Source organism: Trachinotus anak, unplaced genomic scaffold (genome assembly GCF_046630095.1).
Source record: "Trachinotus anak isolate AG129_WGS33_773 ecotype Australia unplaced genomic scaffold, CSIRO_AGI_Tana_v1 ptg000004l, whole genome shotgun sequence".
In the NCBI taxonomy this organism is placed as follows: domain Eukaryota; kingdom Metazoa; phylum Chordata; class Actinopteri; order Carangiformes; family Carangidae; genus Trachinotus; species Trachinotus anak.
The window spans coordinates 20,628,179-20,647,945 of NW_027273855.1; the positions used below are offsets into that span (position 1 = coordinate 20,628,179).

The following is a 19,767-nucleotide window of genomic DNA, read 5'->3' on the forward strand; positions in this document are numbered from 1 at the left end:
CATTAAAGACACAATAACTCAATTGAGGAAGAAGGAGTTACTCAACAAAAGTAGAAGTATGTTGTAGAAAACAGAACTAAACCATCTGAGTCTGAACATAAACTATTTCCTGTCATAATCCCTGGGGTGTCTTTTGGTCTATCAAATGAGGAACTACAAACATCTTAAACTTAAAATAAGGCTGGAAACATTCTTTTGTGATGAAAAGTGAAATTTCCAAAGTGAAAATGCAGAACCAGCCTGATTACTAGTACTTTGAGGCAGGAGGTTTCTCAGTCTGAGATGAAAGGAACCAGAGCAGCCAAGTGAAGTGACATTTGGGTTTATTCTATTCCCACTGAGGTACAGTAATACAGTAGTAATTTATCTTAAAACATCAGGAATAATTTGTTTCCTACTGAAAGCGGCTGTGCCTTTTGTCACTGGGACAAATTGATACCAAACATTTACAAGTCATTGCACCAATAGGTCAAATCAGCCATCAGATCAAACATGTCAGGGGGCTGATCTGAATAGTTCCCCCTGTGAGGCCTGTCAGGCAGATGCCTCCAAGGCTGATTATGTGAAAAACCTTTTTCCAGTTTGAGCTAACTGCAAGTGATGAGCCAACTGCAGCACATGACACTGATGTAAGCTGGTTAACCAACCATGGAGCTAAGCCTTTGAGAAGAAGCAAGCTATTTACATTTCTTCTTAAAAATTATAATTTCTTCTCCAATTTGAGGCTCCATCTTGCCTAAGGTCAGTAACTTTGTGACTAAGACATGATTTCCACATCTTTGAATGAAGAATCATCTATCTGCAGTATATTTAGTGTTAAAAGCATGTTAAGATACACTATTGTCTCAGAAAAGGAACCTTAAATCAACTAATCATGCTATCTATGCTGCCATGTATGAATATCATTTTATATCATGTGCCTTTTCTTTAAGATTCAATATACTGGAGTGGTTGTAATTTTTTTCTGCTTTTTCAATCTGTGACTAACTACAGTGATAAACTGTACACTGTATAAATAAGGCCACACCTACTCATCGTGTCACTGCTAAAATGTTTGGATTTTAAGCCTTGCCACAGATACTGTCTGGCTGCTCCCTCCACTTATTGGAGAGTAAAGCTTCTGTTAGAGCAGGCAAATCAAATCAGCTGATGATAAAGGCTTGCCTGGTGAATGTCCACGTCATCCATCCTGACCACCACACAGCTAGATCGCAGCCTCTTCAGTGATGACCCTTTAGGAGCTGCCAAAGAGTTCCTGCTGGCTGCCTGCTCTTTGTCAGAGGGGGTCGATTTGGGACTAGATTGTCCATCTAAAGCGTGTACATGGGAGAGTAAACACTTAGTGACAAACTAAAATAGCTTGCTTTGAGAGGAGCAAGAACAAAACACTGTTTTTACAGATTAAGATTAATGTCTATCATAAAAATGTTAGTGTTTCTTAAGATTAACCATATGTTGATTTGTATGATGAATGGGGTCGTTGCCTTATTTTAACAACTGTGTACCACTTCTCAGTTCTATTGTTTACAGCATCATATGTATTATTAATTCTTATGTCAGGATTAACTTTCACGATACATTGCAGCAGTATAATTTTTTCTGTTCAGCAATGAAGAACAAAACAGATTTTCTAGTAAAAGACAAAATCTTAATGTTAATTCTGAATTCTCACCTTGAGCTGTCTTTGCAGGAGAGTCCTTTGTTGGCTGGGGCACCTCAGTGTGTGGCCCTGGGAACCCAGAGGCCTCTACTCTCCTATGGTACTCCTGCAGCAGCTTCCCAGCCCACTGGGCCTGAGCTTCCATGGCTCCACTGTGGCGCTCCCAGTGTCGACATCCATCAGCTGTATTTGAAAAGTATCAAAAGGTAGCTATTAATTTAGACTAATTTATTTAAAAACAAATTTTGTTTTTGTTTTAAAAAATGACATAAAAGATAAGAAAAGTAAATAAATTAAATGAAATCGTAATTAATCCCACCAAAAATGTTCATTAAAAAAAAAAAAAAAACATTCAGCATAGCAAAAAGATTTCCTCTGAGGAAAACACAGTGCAGAACCTATGACTAAAATCAAGTTAAAATCAAATCACAAGATTAAAACTGCAAAGTTAAAAAGTCTAAATACATACTTTAAGTGCACTAAAACTATCATAAGTAGATCTGAGTCTGATGGGAATGTGATTAGTTTCAGCAGCTAATGACAAACAAAGGTACAGCTTTTCACACATTTCACTCAAGGCCACAAATATTAACCTCAAGGTGGCCCTAGTGGAGAAGTCACCATGAATATCTGTACAATATTTCATAAAAATCTATAAGATAGTTGTTGATATCATGGCTAAAAAGTGGAAATACATGTAAGTACTGACATACTACTGCTACTACTATACCATACGATACAGTATATGACTAACTTGTACTGTATTAATATATTTTTCTCTTTTCATATTCACTTTAAACGTCAAACAGAATAGCAAAATAAAAGCTTTTTTTCTCTAAATTGGTTTAATTGACCATAATGGGCTTCAGTGGTGACCCTGCTGTTCTACTTTCTACACTTCAGGAATTCCACAAAGAATAATGGCACTGGGCACGCTCTCCCAAGCCATTAGTCTGCTTGAACAGTAATCCTCCTAACAGCTAGCTCGGACTGAATGCTGTGGTTTCAGTCGGAGCAGTGCAAAGCCTCAGGGTAAACTGCAGTTCATTCATGGTCACAGAAAGGACCAGTCATCATACTCACCAGGTCTGTGGATGGGATAGTAGTCAAAACCTAGCTTTCTGAAGGTCAGCTGCATCGCACCCTGCAAGTCCGGAGGGGGAGGCTCATCTATGTAACATCACATTACAGCTGTTCAAAACCACCTTCACAGAAATGATTCTTCAAATATTTAGCATTGTATGTTAGTTAGTATTACTTTGCGCACAGAATCTTGGCTTTGTGCAGCATAAATACAATTGAGTTACAAGAGAATAACATTACATGTTAATTACTTTTGCCATATGGAGAATTATTCCCAACATACCTTCATCCATTGAAGAACTATCATTGCATACATGTAGGTCCAAGCGGGATATGAAGGTGTGGTAAGAAGACTCCTTGACGTCAAAGAGATCAAAGTACTGACTCATGTTGCTAGGGGTGCCAGAAGGAGCAGGTGGGGGCTCTGTCCACAGGCTGTGGAGGCCAGGAGATGGAGGAGCAGTCTGAACAACAGAACAAGGAAACCGTTTCAAAATTTCCAAGATGATTTGACAAAATTAAGAAAAATAAATTTGCAACAATAATTTCAAAAGGGAACAAGAACAAGCTCAACCTGTAATGTACATAAAACACATCCATTAACAGTGTTGTGCCAACTAATTTTGAGTTAAAAACTCCTGAGTCTTCGCATCACTGTGACAGGACTTTTCATCAGTGGATACACTAAGCATGATTTATTCATGGTAACATAACATAAGTTTGTGGTGAAAAAGACCTATTGTATTTTCATTATCAAATATCAAATTAATTAAAATGTATGCAGATGCAACAATTCTTAAGAGACATGACTTCTGATGAAGTAAGCTTAGATGTTTTAAAGTTGAACATAGCCTATAAATTCCATTACACATCTGAAGTCTGTATTTTAAACATTGCAACGTATATTATTGTTTTCCTTTGCACAGATTTTTTTCACCAAAACATCAATGAGCAGGAAGGAGGCAGGACCTGCAGGGATTCAGCAGTCATGTTCTTCCTCTGCTGGGCAGACTTCTCCATGGCCTCACTGAGAGATTTGGCATAATGGATGATAGCTTTGAGTTGAGAGTCCGTCAGCACCCACAGCAGGTCGTCCAGAATGAAAAGCAGCTTGGATGCCAACACATTGCAGTCCTTTATCTAGATAGAACAATGAAGAATTAAAGACTTGGGACAAATCATTTGTAATTTAGATGAGCTAACATTTGTGGTCTTTAACCAATTCCATGACAGAATAGTAAAGGAAAGGTAGAAACACAGTCCTACTCTGCGTTTTAGAGCAATGCGAATTCGTCCTTGGTTAGTGATGAGACGTAATGGGGTGCTTCCGAGGTCCTGATCGTCACTCTCAATGGCATCTGCCTCGATTCGTAGACTCTGCCAGTTAATTTCTTTGAATGTCAAAACCTGATTGAAACAAGAAACATATGAAACCATTTAACTGTGATCAAACACAAAAACACTATGAGACAAAAAAATTTCTGACACGTGTAATGATTGGTTGTGGTGTGGTGTAAAAGAGCACCAGATGCACTTCCTTTTAAGTGGATTACAAGATCTCATTCCCATCTGAAAGCTTGTTCATGTTGATATAGTCCCTGCAGCTAATATGGACCAAAACAATTGGCTTGATTAAACGATTTACTGCAAGCTTAATGAGCATGCACTGTTTCTGTGGTAGAATATTGTATTTAGCTGGGCGTAACATACAACTTTCAGACAGAGCAGTGTTAAAGCTGGGTGAGGAGGGGAGTAAAAGTGTGCTGCACTGTACCTCTCCTCTCTTTGGGTCGGTGACGCGGGTGTAGCGGAGGTCACTGCGCTGCCATTTGGGGTTGAGGCTGTTGCCTTGTAGCTGCCAGAGCTCAAAGGAGGCGTGGAAGGCTTGAGCCTGCACCTTGATGGTAATGGAGTTAATCCTCACAGACATGCCCTCCACCACTTTCTCAGCAAAGCCATATTCGCTGTACACAGGCAATGCAAACGTGAGTGAGGGCACTGTTCAGCATGTACATGATGTGTGATGCAGTACAGTATTCATCTTCTGATATGTCAGCTTAATCTAATTTATGCAGGCTTACCTCTGGCCTGCTGTAATAGCTATAGGAGAGGGGCCATTGGGTGGACGTGGCTCTTCACATGTCCTCATCTCTACCTCTACTTTATCCAAGAACTGCACAAAAGAGGAAACCGTGCCATTGAGCAAGGATAAATAGAGAGGTAGCCCAATATTTACTGATGATAACAGCACAAAGAACACAACCTATGGAGCAGTACAACAAAATGGTAAAATAACAAAACAGGGGACTGCTAGTCATTCCAAAGTGAGGTTAGTTCTGTATAAAAAGACGAGGGGGAAGTTTAATAATAAACAGATGTGTAAGAACTCTGAAGGAGGACAGAGGCAACATCATTCTTACCAGGCAGATGGGGCTTGTTTTCAACTTTGTCCATTGTATCTGCAAGGAAAGGACAGCTAGGTCAACAGAGTCAGTCACAAGCAGTTGCCAAAGCATTCTGAGCTGTTTAACATTCACTGGGTGCAAGGGCACAGTGAGCATCAAACTCCCACAACATGACACAAGGGCCACAACAATAACTGCCATGTTGTTTTATCTGGAGTCATACTGCCTTTGCTGCTCAACAAATAGCTAACACTGCTAATAATTATCATTACATCATTATCATGAACATAATGATTATGATGTTCATGATGATGGTAATGATTATTATTGTTATTATTATTATTATTATTATTATTATGCACCAGATGAAAACATTAAAAAAAGAGGAAATGAGAAAAAAGTATGTATGAATTTATGATTACACAATGGAGGACAAAGGAGCAAAAATAGGATATAAGAAAATTAAGAATTACCATTATGTTTGTGAACTAACAGGGTTAACTATTATGACAAGAAGAAAACAAGACTTAAGTCACAACAAAGGATCCCAAAAAAGCCAGCCTATAAAATGCATTTTCTTAACCAAATTAAGGCCATGGTGTACCCTGCCCTCATTTCGTGTCAGCCCCCCTCCCCGCCGTGACCCTGTATGGAAAAGCAGTATAGATAATGGATGGATGGATTGTTTTTAAGTTTTCAGAAGGAATGCTTTGATCAGAGTGATTTTCTTAAGTTAAAAGGAATGTGGCTGCATCAGTTTTATGAAACACTCATCTAAACTGAAACTTTAGCAGAAATGACCATTTTATTAGCATTTATTCAGACAGTCTAAAGCCATTGAGCTGTGCATGTCTTGAAGCAGCGGTGAAAGCAACCAGCTCTCTGTGATCATTGTTGGCTGCAGGTGGAATTGTGTATTATTTGTATAGCAATGAAAACTGATGCTGTGACTGTAAATCTCTGAACATGCCCTAAGATTGGCCAAGATTAGCAACATGGCTACACGTCTGCAGCCAACCTAGCAGCTTTGTTAATCTGTACTTAGACACAGATGTGCTTTTGAGCTAGCATGCTCACAATGACAGCGCTAATATTCTGGCACTCACATTCATCTTAGTTTAGCATGGTAGCTTGCTAACATTTGCTAATTAGTGCTTAACACATTGCACAGCTGAGGCTGATGCTAATGTTATTAGTTTTTCTTAAAACCAAAGTAATGGACAAAGTCAGATGTTGACCTGCTGGTGGGACTAGAGCATAAAACTGGATGGATTTGTGCTCTTGGTTCCATTAATGTTTGCACATAAATTCATGGCAATCCATCAAATAGTTGTTGAGCTTAATCAATCTAGACCCAAGTGGTGGACTGACCGACCCACCGTCAGACTGGCACTGCCATCCATAAAGCTACTAGTGTGGCTTAAAACTAATCAAGAAGATCACAATTTCAGTACAGTGGTGAACCCAAAAAGGGATTGAAACCTCCAAAACATAATTTTATTATAGCCACTATCTGGGAGCATAACAACAATAGGGTTTTTTTTATAGAAACACTTCTATCTTTTATTTTCAAATTGTGGCTTCTTGGAGAGAAAGATAGGGAGAAAAAATGACAAAATACCACAAACGGGTGAAAAGGAGATTTTTTTACTAAGAGTCAGCAGTGATCTGAAGATGAAGTTAAAAGAAGGACACCACGCAAAATATTACTGGTGAAGGTGTAAAAAGTTGTGTCTTGGATTTGGATATTTAGACAGAAAAAGCATCACACTGTACAGCTGCAGGCATAATACATACAGTATATACATGCATAATTTATATGTAATATTGTCTGACAATGTTGAAAGAATGTTTGTTTCCTACTCTAAAGCTACCTTAAAGGAAAGTACAGGAAAAAAAGGTTAAAGGGGTTAAAATATTTATATACACATGTAGAATATACTTTACTAATAATATGAATATTATTACTGAATTGTGATTTTAAACAAACTGTCTTGTACACGTAGTGTTGTTGAAATTATTTGGGAACACCAGTCATCCAACCTAACACTAACAGCTCAACGTACAACAGCCAGTATATCTCAGGATCACAATAGCCTCTGGCCTTTTGTGTCCCTCTGAATCACGGCTTGCCTTTCTATTATCAACAACCGGTTCTGGTCTGAAGGATCAAAACGTCCTCAGCAGTGCCTCTAGCAAAGCTAATCTCTGTTGTACTGCCACTGATCAAATCCTCTACGACTCTGTGCAAACTCTGAATTTCAAAAGTATGCTCTTTGGCATTAATGAAAATGAAAACCTTTGTTTAGTTTGAAAATGAACAATGAGCAAATAACAAAAATAATTAATGTAGCATTTGTGTACCAGCTTTGTGTTTCAGTAGTCTTCTCAGAAAAGGGAGAGAACCTCACTTGTCAGAGCGGCTACACAATCAGGTTTGACTGGTTAATTACATACCCTGATGGCAGCTTTGTTGCAGTACACCCGAGTGACAGCCAGCCAGGTGGGCAGGTCAAGCATGTTCTGCAGAACCTCTTCATCAAGCTCAAGGTTGGACAGCTGCCCCTCCCCCTTCAGCGTGCTCAGATTGATCTTATCTGGGGACAGATTCTTGGTGAACCTGAGGAGAGGAACCAGATAAAATGTTAAAATAAACAGTTTTCATATGAAAACACACAGTCTAAATCTGGAGGAGTTTCATATAACCTTTATCAGGGAAACACCAGCATACGTCACTGATGATGTGGAAGCCAAAAATGAACTGTGCAGCTTGGCTAAGATGTGTTTGAGGTAGCGCGACTGAATGAGTCATCGTGAGAAACTGTAGCAGCCACAGCTGTACTCCCCATCTAGGTAAAGTCTGCTAATGTAGCAAGCTCCAAAAGTCAGGACTAGGCTATGACCATACACAGGGTAAACAGCAATCAGAGCTAATTGATTTGTTATGTGTTTTAATTTCACATACACCACATGACTGAACACTGTTCTGACAAATTCCTGTGACATTTCAGGCATCAACCAAGAGACACTGATGAAAGAGCCACAGATTAAGTGCCATACAAGAAGGCCACAGTGTGGCTCACAGTTTCAAGACATGTGAATGTACTGTAGGCCAATTTGTTAAAACCTTTAACACTGTTAAGCCTAATACCATGTTTTACCTGAGAAACCTGATAAGCCAGTCAAAATGTAAGTTTCCCTTTTTTGTTGAGCAACAAAATTTAGGCTTTACTGCCGCTGTTGACAAAACCTGAGGCATTGTTTACCTAAAATTAACATTTCATATTAACTCACAGTCTTTGAGTGTCCTTAATGAGTCAAGCCTGAGGTATAGAGCAAGTTGACATGACTGAAAACACATATAGCTTTACGACTTTTGTATTTTTTGAGCAATTGCCTATTGGATTGGGAGATAAGAATATAAAGAAGTTATTAAAACCTACAATAGAGCAAAGACTATAATGGTTCTTTTTTTGCAAAACTAGCAATGTAGGCTAATTGCTGAGATTAGCACGGTTTAAAAAAATACAGAAATTCCAGAGCTTATCAAAGGCAAGAAAGAAGTCATTGTACAAATATGGGCAAAAGCACAACTAGGTAGTTTTACAACAGAGCAATACCAAAACTGCTCTCAACACAAAGGGATCAGCCTGGAAATGATCAATTTAAACCCATCAATCCCTCAGGAGTTTTAGTTCTAGGCTGCATCTGTATGTGTACAGCAAAACATGCCGTAGACTTGTACATAAATTCTTGCCATTAACAGAAGCGTACTACAAGGTATTGACTGGTTAAAAAGGGTGATATGATCTTGTCATCTTCCTGCCTGTGTTAAAATGACCATACTATTATTATTAAAAATACTGCTACACCGAGAATCCCACTAATAAGGAAATATCAAACACAGCGGAGAATGTAATTGATTTACAGCTGAAAAGAAAACCAAAGACATGATAGGACCATGAAGCTCATTTCCTATCAAAGAACAAGCTCTGACGCACAACCCACGGATGTATTATTAGACCCACAACATTAACGTGCTTGCATGTCTAGCTTCCAAGTTTGTGTCCACTGTGTCCTATCTGGTGCAAATGATTGTTTTAATTATTCAGTGACAAAGGCAAGAGAGACAAGGAGAACAACAGTGAGTCAAATAGATTTACACCTATTGTCCAGGCGCATGATGAACTTAAGCCTTTACTCCATCTAGCTGGGGAAAGAGAGAGCTTTTAAACACATTTCAACATTGCTCTCTCACCCAAATTAATTTCTTCACTGTCAGCTGTGCCAAACTGAGAGCGACAGAAAACACAACACATTCTGTCTCCATAAAATCTAAAAAAAGAAAAGAGGAGTGTGCATCACAGAACAGCACCAGCATTACATATGGAGGAAGTAAGACACAAAGCAGCCGCCAGATCTGCCGGAGATGCTGAGGGTGACTACAATGCAATATTTGGTATGACTGGTATGACAGCAAACCTCTTAGCTGACAACATTCATTCATGTACAGTAGGCCAAACCGTTTTCGAGACATAAATATGTAAATACTAAAATACTGAGTTCTGTACTGAGGTCAAGACAGTGATTATGTTATGATAGACAGATAGATAGATTCATCATATAAGTATCGTAAGCCTGCAACCAATTATTACCTTCATTATCTGAGGTATGACAGTTATTTGCTCTAATAATCAATTCATTTACAGTATATAAAATGTATTGAAAATAGTGGAAAGGGTCTTATCATTAATCCTTGAAACCCAAGTTAACATTCAAAATGGCTTATTTGTCTGAGCAGCAGTCAAAAACCCAAAGATGTTGAGTTTACTATCAGAGAAAACTGGGTAAACATTCACACTGGACAAGCTGGAGCTTGATTAACATTTTTTATTTCATTTATTTATTTATTTTACATTTTTGCAGAAAATTAAGACTCAAACGATTATCACCATGGCTATCCAAATTAATTTTCTGTCCCAGGCCTAATAGATTTGTCAAGTAATCACCAAGGCTGGCTGGTTTCTGGGTGCCTGAGGAAATGAAAGCGCTATGTAAAGTGGGGGACATCAGGGGTCCACCAACAATTTTTTGCCTCAGGGAGGTTAACCCGGCACTAGCTGGATGAATAGAGGAATAGATAGAAATGGCAAGATGGGAGAAAGAATGCCACTTCAGACACATGCCAAATGTAAAGTACCTGTAGTATTTAGGGCCTTACACCAAAGCAGAGCTTTTTCAACAGTGACGAGGGGTATTAGGCCCGTTTTCAGAACATGTAGACTAAAACCAAAGCCATTAGGAACACAAATACATACACTGGGAAAACTAATGAAGTTAACATTATCTGTCTCGTCCAGATTGAGGTGGTTTGCTGCGTTCACTGTCCCCGTCAAAATGTTATTCTCATTGAGCCGTACCAACATGTGGCGTTACGCTCGATGGTGAGCTCTGTGTAAATCGATGTATCTACATGTAAATGGAAAATATTCGCGGATTAACGTTTGCTGTGTTATATTCAGTAACGTGAACACCACCATCCAGCTGGGCTAACTGGCTAACACAAAGCCAAAGATGACACTTACCTTGACAAATGTTTCAGAATTTGCTTTTTAATAATTCCGGCCATTTCTGCTTGCGTTGGTGTCTTAGCGGTGACAGCGGCTCTCCCTCTTAAATAAACTAAAATACTAGCTGGCAGGTACCTCCAAACTGCACATAGCACTAGCTGTGTGCATCTTGTTAGCCGCTGCTGGCAGAGCACAGTCTAGCTGCTACATCGCCAAACGCCGGACAGCAGCTGAACCCCCCCCCCCTCTCTCTTTCACACACATACTCACAGACAGACAGACACCCCTCCAGCAGGAAAACGCAATGCTGCCATCTGCTGGACATTCAGGGGGAAGCAGGTGGGCGGGACTATGGAGAATCACACCAGTATAGTACAGTTAAAAATAAAATGACACTCAAAGGCTGTGCTCCAGTCAGCCTGCTGTGAAGTGCACATTGTGTTAGAAATGTTGTTTCAGTCAGGAAGTCTCTATGGTCATGGTCTTTAAATATGATATAGAATTAATTCAGTTTTAATGTCCAAGGAAACTTTTCACAGCAGACATTTTGACTTGTCATAGAAGGGAAAGCACAGGTGTTACTGATCCATGATGTTCCTGTTACACTCAAGTGTGTTCAGCTTCATTATCTCCCGTGCAGCTCCAGAATCAGATCCACCGGCTGCGTATCTCGATGAACCACCTCTGTTTTCTTTAGCTTAGTTTCTAGAAACATTTGGATGGAAACCTGAGTATACAGAAAACCTGGGCCCAAGGGCACAATGCATGATGGGAACTTGGAGGTAACACAAAGTTTTGGCCCCGGGCCCACAAACAGGTTCATCTGTCCATGTAAGTAGAACGCCTACCTCAAGCAGAAGTATTTCTATTGCTTATTCTCCTATGTACAATACAACATTGCAACTGAAACCACATGAAATTTGCTCTGGGCACAGGATAGAGACAGCGGTGCACAAAAGTTTACGCACTCCTGAGAAAATATCAAATTTTGTTGTTTTGTTGATTTTTTTGAGTGAAAAGAAGTAAATACATCCACTGCTACCTTATATTTCATCAACTTATAAAACAGAGAAAAATTAAACAGTAATTGTGGCAAGTACAAACGTTTGGGCACAGTACTAAGTCTGTGGTTAGCAATCCTGGCTTCGACTCATATGGCAGCTTGCAAATGTTTTGTACCTTTTCATTCCTAGTTTAGGAATGTTCACCCACTCTTTGCAGATCACTCCAACTTCTGTGATATTTTTAGGCTGGCTTGCATGCACAACATGTTTAAGATCTACACAGAGATTTTCAGTGATGTTTAAGTAATGGGATCCTGAGGGCCATTCCAAAAGCTTCAGCTTGTTAGTTCATGGAATATTTTCACTCCAAAAATTAATAAAACACGTCATTTCCAAACACATAACTGTATACAAGCATACAAGGTAATTTTCACAATATTTTATAAAACATTTCCTAATGATTTGGTGGTATTTGAATTAGTTTAGTGTCATATACTAGTAGCCTATAAAAACAGTTGTTTGTTTTACCCGTCAAGCCTGTGGCTCAAAGGTAGGCACAAGATGCAATCATGTGACATGCGCACTCGGCCCTGTTGTTGAGTTTGTTATGACAAGTCGAGGCCTCGGACTAAATTAGGAACGAAGCCCCCCGTCTCTGTCCGGGCGAAGCCGCGATGGAGGGCATGGACCTGGACCTAGACCAGGAGCTCATGCAGAAATTCAGCTGCATGGGTACAACAGACAAAGATATTCTAATATCGGAATTTCAGAGGCTGCTTGGGTTTCAGCTAAACCCCGCCGGATGCGCCTTCTTTCTGGACATGACCAACTGGTGAGTTCGAGGACTCGTCTGGCCTGCTATGTAGTTAATGTTAGATAATAGATACCGTCCACTGGCTAGCTGTCTACACAACAGTTCTTACTGTACAAAGACAAATCGTTAAGAAAACGGAAAAAGAAAACGATAGGGGGTGTTATACCTCTTAATGACAGTGATTTACGTTAGGTATGTAAACATGGAGACGGTGACAGCTAACGACGTTGTAGTAACGTAACTAGCTGAGTCAGTGTGTCTCCGACTTTTGATTTCCACTGAGGGGTTTAGTGGCAGGTAGCTTAGCGGGGTTTAAAAGAGAAATAGCCAGCTAGCCCATACGTTCGTATCTGAGCAGCTGCGTATTTGAATAAAAATACATTTTAGTATTTTTATGTGAATGTTTTTCGTGGTTGTTCAGCCTGCTGACACGAGTTGTACGTTAGCTAGCCGGTCACCACTTTTACATCAAGCTAGTAACCAAGTTATTACGTCACTGAAATGAACCGATAATTAATAGTTTATCAGTGTTTTTTCACAGTCTTAGAACTACCTATATCGTTTATCAATGAGAGGATCGTAATTGACCTCTGTTACTTTCGTTATCGACAGACAAAATGATCAAACGTTACGTCTATCGCTCCTTGATCACAACCACACTCGCCACGGTTTATTACGTAACATCCTAACAAATAACGCTTGCAGAGTCTACTTCAAAACTCACACAGTGGTTGTGCAGGTCTGGTGAATCTCTACGTTTCTGTGCCTGGAGAAAATACATTAATGTGCATTTTTTGCGTTCTGTGAATACTTCGCAAACTGCAGTTGCATAGCCCCCTTTCGTGTTTTAAAATGTGGTTTCCGGTGACATAATTAAAAAGTTAAACAATAAGCAGTGCTTGTCCTTGTGTGTTCACGAAAACATTAGGGACAGAAAGGTCATTCTGAAATCTTCCCCAAAAAGAAAAAAGACATTTTTTGCGCACTTGCGTGTTAAGCATGCCAATGGAGGTCTGTTCAAGATAACAGGCAAGTGTCTATGGGCAGTGCAGGCTGTGGTAGAATCATGTGATGTCGTGTAATAGCTCCTCTGCAACGGGCTTTCTAAAAATAAAAACTACTGGTTTATGGATGATCAGCACGTCAAAGCACCCAGTCTGAGTGTCTCTGGGTCTGCAGATATCTCAGTTGTTGCCCACAATATATGCATTTGAACCTGTCACTAAAATGTCAAAACATGCTGCCATTAATATTATATAAAATATGTTAGTACAAATATTATTAAAATTACAAATAATATCACTGTAACTGGAAGAATCATATTCTTTTTTTTCTCAGGGATCCAGATTTACTTCTAGGTCGTTATTAGTAGAATTTTTTTTTTTTTTTTTCAATAACTATAGTTTCCATGGTAGTATATTTTTAGGACTGAAACAATTAATTGATTGGGCTTGTCTCATATGATTGTTAATAGAATTTGGATTTTAGAGTGTTTATTGGAAAAAACAAGCTGAAGACATCAGTGTTGGCATAAGAAAATTGTGACAGGACCAAAGAGTTAATTGATTAATTGACAAATCAATCATCAGATTAATTAATAATGAAAATAATATTCAAATGCAAAGCTAGAAATGTTATTATTAAATGTTACTAAAATATGGGTTGTTTTTTATTCTTGACTGAAAAGTTGAAATCAATGTCCACACATGTGGTACAAAGCCAGGAAAGGGGACTTTGGCCCTCTATAGATCCCATATATGGCCTAAGCTCTTTCATAACTGTGTATATACATCTCCAGTTATACTGAAGTTAATATATGTACTGATCGCCTGGATTTCTGCCTTCTGTTGTCCCAGGAATTTACAGGCAGCCATTGGAGCCTACTATGACTTTGAGAGTCCCAACATCAGTGCACCATGCATGTCCTTTGTGAAGGATGTGACAATTGGTGAGGGTGAATCAGTTCCACCTGACACACCTTTTACAAAGACCTGGAGGATACAGAACACAGGTAGGTTTCCTGGATTAATAGTAATAATAACAAGAATTATCATTATGATGTAATACTGAGCTGATTCTAGACCTTGTAATTGTAAAATATTTGCACTCACGTGTCATGCCAAATTCAACATAGTTGTCTGTGTGTCTGCAGGTGCAGAGTCGTGGCCTCCTGGGGTTTGCCTTAAGTATGTTGGAGGAGATCAGTTTGGACATGTAAACATGGTGATGGTGCGCTCTCTAGACCCCCAGGAAATGGCTGATGTCAGTGTACAGATGCAGAGCCCTGTGTCTCCTGGCATGTATCAGGGTCAGTGGAGAATGTGCACAGCTACAGGACTTTTCTATGGAGGTGAGGACAGCAACCTTCAAACCTACGACAAATGTGAATTGTTGCTTTTCAATGAATAATGAATGTTGAAGAACAGACTGAAATGATTAGTCAGTTAATCAGAAAAATAATGAGCAAATATTTTGACAATTGAAAACATTCTCTGATTCCAGCTTCTAAAATGTGAGGATTTGCTGCTTTTCTCTGTTTTACATCACTGTGAACTCAATATTTAATTTTGGACTTTGGCCACTAATCAAACTATTAGAAGATGTCACCTTTGCCTTTTTTATAGAAAAATTGTTAGCAGTCTAATAATCAGTAGTTGCAATTCTAAAACTAAGAAACAGACTATAATGCTTTTGCATGTTTCCTAAAAGCAGTGCTGAGATCATGTTTGTAAATGCTTATATGTAGAGGTAGGTTTTTTAAAATCTAATTATCAAAAATATTTGTGCTTTATTAGAGAGCGAGCGAGCCAAAGTTGAGCTTGTGTTGTGGCGTATACATGGTCTGTATAAGCACCAGAATGCCGCTGATCGTGTAAAATAACACTAAAATTACCCAGGGAGAGCAACATTAAAATTTGTCATATTAAGTATGGAGCTGGCAGGCTTATTGTAGCCCTCTTTTTATTTTGCTACTGACTTGCAAATATATACTGCCAAGTACTGTAGTTAGCAGCAGTAGGTAACCGTCATTACTGAAGATGGAGTGCCATATAATTTTGTGTGCATTTACTACAGTGAAAACTCTTAAAAAATGATTGGCCATTCTATTAGCGCACACAAATTAAATTAAGAGCCATTAATTTTACTGATTTATTGTCCTGAAAATTCAACGTGTATCATGGATTGCAACAGGAAGTCCCTCCAGCCTTGGCCACTTACAAATTAAGCAGCTGAGGAATAAATTATACTTGGCCTTAATATTTCATTTAGGTGTTCATAGTGATAATTCCTCACCTAACACCATCAGTGTGTGAGTGGCTTTAAAAGGGAGAAAAGAACTACAGACCTGGAGCTCTAGCAATCTTCCATGATGTCCTGGTCCAGCTTCATAAAGACATCATAAAGAAAGGGTATTCTCCATACAAGCAAATCAGGGTTGGGGATATATTCTTTCTCTACTTTCTTATAAATTTCCTTAAATTAAAATGACAAAATAACTCACAGCAGTGGATCTAAATGGTGTTTCATTGAAATTTTATGATTTATAGTTTTTGGTCCATGTGCTCTTTGTCTTTGTGTAGTACAATGTCAGTAGCTTCGTGTATTGTAACACACTGTTTGTTTCTCTTGACAGATGTAATTTGGGTGATTCTGAGTGTGGAGGTTGGAGGCCTCCTTGGCGTCACACAGCAGCTTTCCTCTTTCCAAGCTGAGTTCAACACCCAGCCTCACCGTAGCCTGGAAGGAGACTACAATCCCTTTGCCTCACCAGAGAAAAGCAAGTGCCCCAACAGCAGCAACAACAACAGCCTCCATGATGGCAGTGGTCATAGGGTCGCAGAGGAACATTGGCAGGGAAACCCTAACCAGCTACAGCAAGATCAGAATGGACTTTCACACAACTCTGTGGATATAGTAGCAAACAGTCTACAAAGCAATCTATCAGTAGTCTCTTATAACCAGGTAAGACATCATAAAGAAAGGGTATTCTCCATACAGGCAAATCAGGGTTGGGGATATATTCTGTCTCTACTTTCTTATACATTTCCTTAAATTAAAATGACAAAATAACTCACAGCAGTGGACCAGTAGACCGACTGCATCCTAAAATACACAAATGTAATTGATACCAGCTTTGATATAGCATGTAAGTTAGCATTCTGAGGTAATTCCAAGATGTGTGAATATACCTTGGGTGCCTGAAGATGCTAAAGGGTAAATGCCTCACAGTTGTTGGTCAACTTTTGTTATGAAACTGCAGGTTTATAGTAAGCCAGCAATGCTAACTAATCACTCAGTATGATATGGTATAAATCCTTATGTGTATAGGTTTTGTCATCTGGTGTAAAGGTCCAAGATGATATATAATTTTTTTAATTTTATTTTACAACTAGTGCTGCAACTATTTAGATAGACAGATAGGGGTAGATTAATAAATTTTCATCATTCATTAATCTACCCCTTTTTCTCTATAAATTGCATGGTCAATAGAAGGTGTAAAAATAGCCAATGGTGTACAATCTAAAAATAATCATGTGTTCTGTCACATACACAAGGGAAAGTGTGGTATTTTAGCTTAAAAACAACATTTTTCTGTCTGTCAAAATCATAAAGTTGTATATAATATTTTTACATACAAATACAAAAAAAACAGGGGAGAGGGGGGTTGGTCTCTTTCTCTTTTTTAAAATAAGAAATAATAAGAAATAATAGTCTGTCAACTATATAGTTACAGTTGACAGACATATATAGTTATATATGTCATATATATTATATAGTTATACGCACAGTCAACATTTTGTATTATACCTACAGTATGTACAGACCTGAGACACTGAAAGTGTACACTTACTACTGTTTTTGTCTTATTTAGTCAGTGTCCTTAACATCTTGCATCTTCCTTACAGGGTATACAGGAGTCCTATCCTTTTGGCCACTCTTAAATCATGGGACTTGTCACAGTGAAGCAGCACTAGACCGTACCTCTGGAGTTTGTCACACCAATAAGAGAAAGAAGAGGCTTTATCAGTAGCTGGTGGAAAGTGTGGAGATTCAAAAACACTTTATGCAAAGTCCAGCTACACTTTGAGAAGCCAGAGGCCAACGCTCCTGACGTGCAGCTCATCTAACATCCCACACCCACTGTATGCACGTGTGAATGCTAAGTTAAAAATGAGTGCTATGAGTCTTTTGAGTGATAATTTTTTTCAGATTTTTTTTTTTTTTTAGTTGTCAGAGTGCAAATGAAACAATGATGACAGGAGTGTATATTTGTGAAATTTTGTGTATATGTGTGTGCATTGCACAACCTGAAAGAGAGACCTTGGAGGAAAAGCCATTTATTTTGCCAACTGATTCTCCAGTTTCTGCTGGGACTCTAAATATATTGATTCGGTTTCTGAACCGGTTTCCTTAAACTAAATCTAATAATATGGGTCCTTGAAACTAACTTTTGAATATCACAATTTACGTTTCATCTTAATCATTTGGCATCCACCTTTTCGAGAAGGGGAACAGTGACTTCCTCCATAAATATATCTAAGATTTATTTAAAGTCAGTCAGTCAGTTCTTACCATTGTTTTTCAGCATGGCTTGTGCATTATGGGAAATAATTTCTATGCTATCATTGTAGCTGCAATTTTAGATGCAATGCAATTTTCTTCCAGTGGTGGGGGTCAGTATCCACTCTAACAAGAAGAATTAAAATAACAAATCTTATTTACAGTATGGTATGATTTCTAAGGCTTAGTCCACATTATTTTACAGGAATATTTTTTTATAGAGCTAGAATTTAGAGCCAACAATTTCATAATGTCTTCTGTAGTCAAACATGACATTTTTGTAGTTACTCACCGTAAATGGAAGCCAAACTTTTATGAAATTGAATCTGATTTGACATGAAAGCTGAAGGAGTCCAGTGAGACAGTGACAGGTTCTTCTCATCCATGACATATTAGAAGAATATAAGCAGAATATCCATTATTGGTAATAACGAATATTAGAGAGTTCTCCAGACATTGTTCTGAATTAAAATAAAACTAAGTAACAGAACTAATGTACATTATGCCATAAGACATTGAATCTAAGCTGAGAACAGTGGTAAAGACATAACTTCAAATAATAAATGAATAAATATTTTTTGTGGCCATGCTCTCAATTTTCATTTTAAAGCTGTCTTGCTCTTGTCACATTAAGTCGAATGTATCTGATGAATGTAGTAGAGGATAAAGGTTTTGGAAACATTAATTTACCCAAAGGTTCTACGTTGTAATTTTGCATTGAACTGGCAGTTTTGTTCGTGTGATTATATTGTGCATTTTCCCGTCTGTTGTTGAAATTTTGCTTGGGATATTCCACATTCAAGTCCACTAATGTTTCCATTGATCTCAGATGAGCTTTGTAGACGCGTTGAAAATTTTTATCCTGTTTCATCATTTCGGATGCAAAGTTAACCACACCAGTAAAATTAAAAACAAATGGCAGTATCATGTTTTCCTTAGGAATTATCACTGCATTATTTACTTGCACTAACAGGCTGATCTAGGCAGTAATGTGACCTCTGTGGTAATGTCTGTGTGAACTTAGCTCCTCCTCAAGTACAGTTAAGTCCTGAAGGGTTTATCAACTCTGTGATTTTATCTGTCATCCAAAGCCAGTGTGTTAGACCTACTTGTCAGATAAACACCCCTTTTTATTGAGGAGCTAACTGTAAGCCCCGGGGTCACTGAGCTGAACAACATGACAACACCAGCGGATGCTACAACATGTTGCGAGAATCTCTGGGCTTGTTGCTGTTTGACAAAATGGTGTGTATTTCCTGTGCAAAATGTTAATGATAAATGGCTCTTCCTACTGTCAATGTCAATTCATCAAGTGCCCAGTGCATTTTGTTCTTAGTGTAATGTCTCCCTAAAGTTTCTTCTGGCCAGATTGCAGAATGAATCAGTTGGCATTAGACTCCTACAACAGCACATTTTTGAGAGTTAGGAAGTGCAAACAGATGAAGAGATGAAAGCTTTTTTCCTGTACGTATGTTTGATGAATGTTTGTATGATTAAATTATCACTTAAAACTGAAATCTTGACTCTCATGTTTGTTCAGCAGCTTTAGCTCATAGTTTGTAGAACTAAAATGTGAATAAATCTCAAGTCATAATTTTATACATATTTTAATGCCAGCCTTTATATTTTTATCTCTTTTTCGCCTTTCTATATAGTCAGTTATAATAAG

The 19,767-nt window shown here is 38.4% G+C and overlaps 2 protein-coding genes across 3 annotated transcripts in view; one reads left to right on the top strand and one right to left on the bottom strand.

The window, feature by feature from the left end:
* The window catches only part of bltp3a (bridge-like lipid transfer protein family member 3A), a 31,162-nt gene that overhangs the window by 8,566 nt on the left and 2,829 nt on the right, over positions 1 to 19,767 (bottom strand). The window contains exons 1-11 of one of the 2 annotated variants that reach the window (XM_071476831.1): positions 10,734 to 11,784; positions 7,606 to 7,768; positions 5,164 to 5,202; positions 4,825 to 4,916; positions 4,518 to 4,707; positions 4,010 to 4,150; positions 3,713 to 3,883; positions 3,027 to 3,207; positions 2,744 to 2,830; positions 1,673 to 1,843; positions 1,165 to 1,310 (exon numbers count right to left, since the gene is read on the bottom strand). In XM_071476831.1, the coding sequence (XP_071332932.1) occupies positions 1,165 to 1,310; positions 1,673 to 1,843; positions 2,744 to 2,830; positions 3,027 to 3,207; positions 3,713 to 3,883; positions 4,010 to 4,150; positions 4,518 to 4,707; positions 4,825 to 4,916; positions 5,164 to 5,202; positions 7,606 to 7,768; positions 10,734 to 10,777 (1,425 nt within the window). In that variant the 5' untranslated portion in view covers positions 10,778 to 11,784. Of the gene's footprint in view, positions 1 to 1,164; positions 1,311 to 1,672; positions 1,844 to 2,743; positions 2,831 to 3,026; positions 3,208 to 3,712; positions 3,884 to 4,009; positions 4,151 to 4,517; positions 4,708 to 4,824; positions 4,917 to 5,163; positions 5,203 to 7,605; positions 7,769 to 10,733; positions 11,785 to 19,767 lie in introns of those variants that run through there. The other variant, XM_071476832.1, reaches the window with a different exon arrangement.
* On the top strand, positions 12,285 to 19,615 carry LOC139620875 (protein ILRUN-like). Its single transcript, XM_071476861.1, has 5 exons — positions 12,285 to 12,554; positions 14,393 to 14,547; positions 14,689 to 14,886; positions 16,171 to 16,499; positions 17,444 to 19,615. Exons 1-5 carry the CDS (start codon positions 12,397 to 12,399, stop codon positions 17,477 to 17,479), a joined length of 876 nt encoding a protein of 291 aa, XP_071332962.1. The 5' UTR covers positions 12,285 to 12,396; the 3' UTR covers positions 17,480 to 19,615.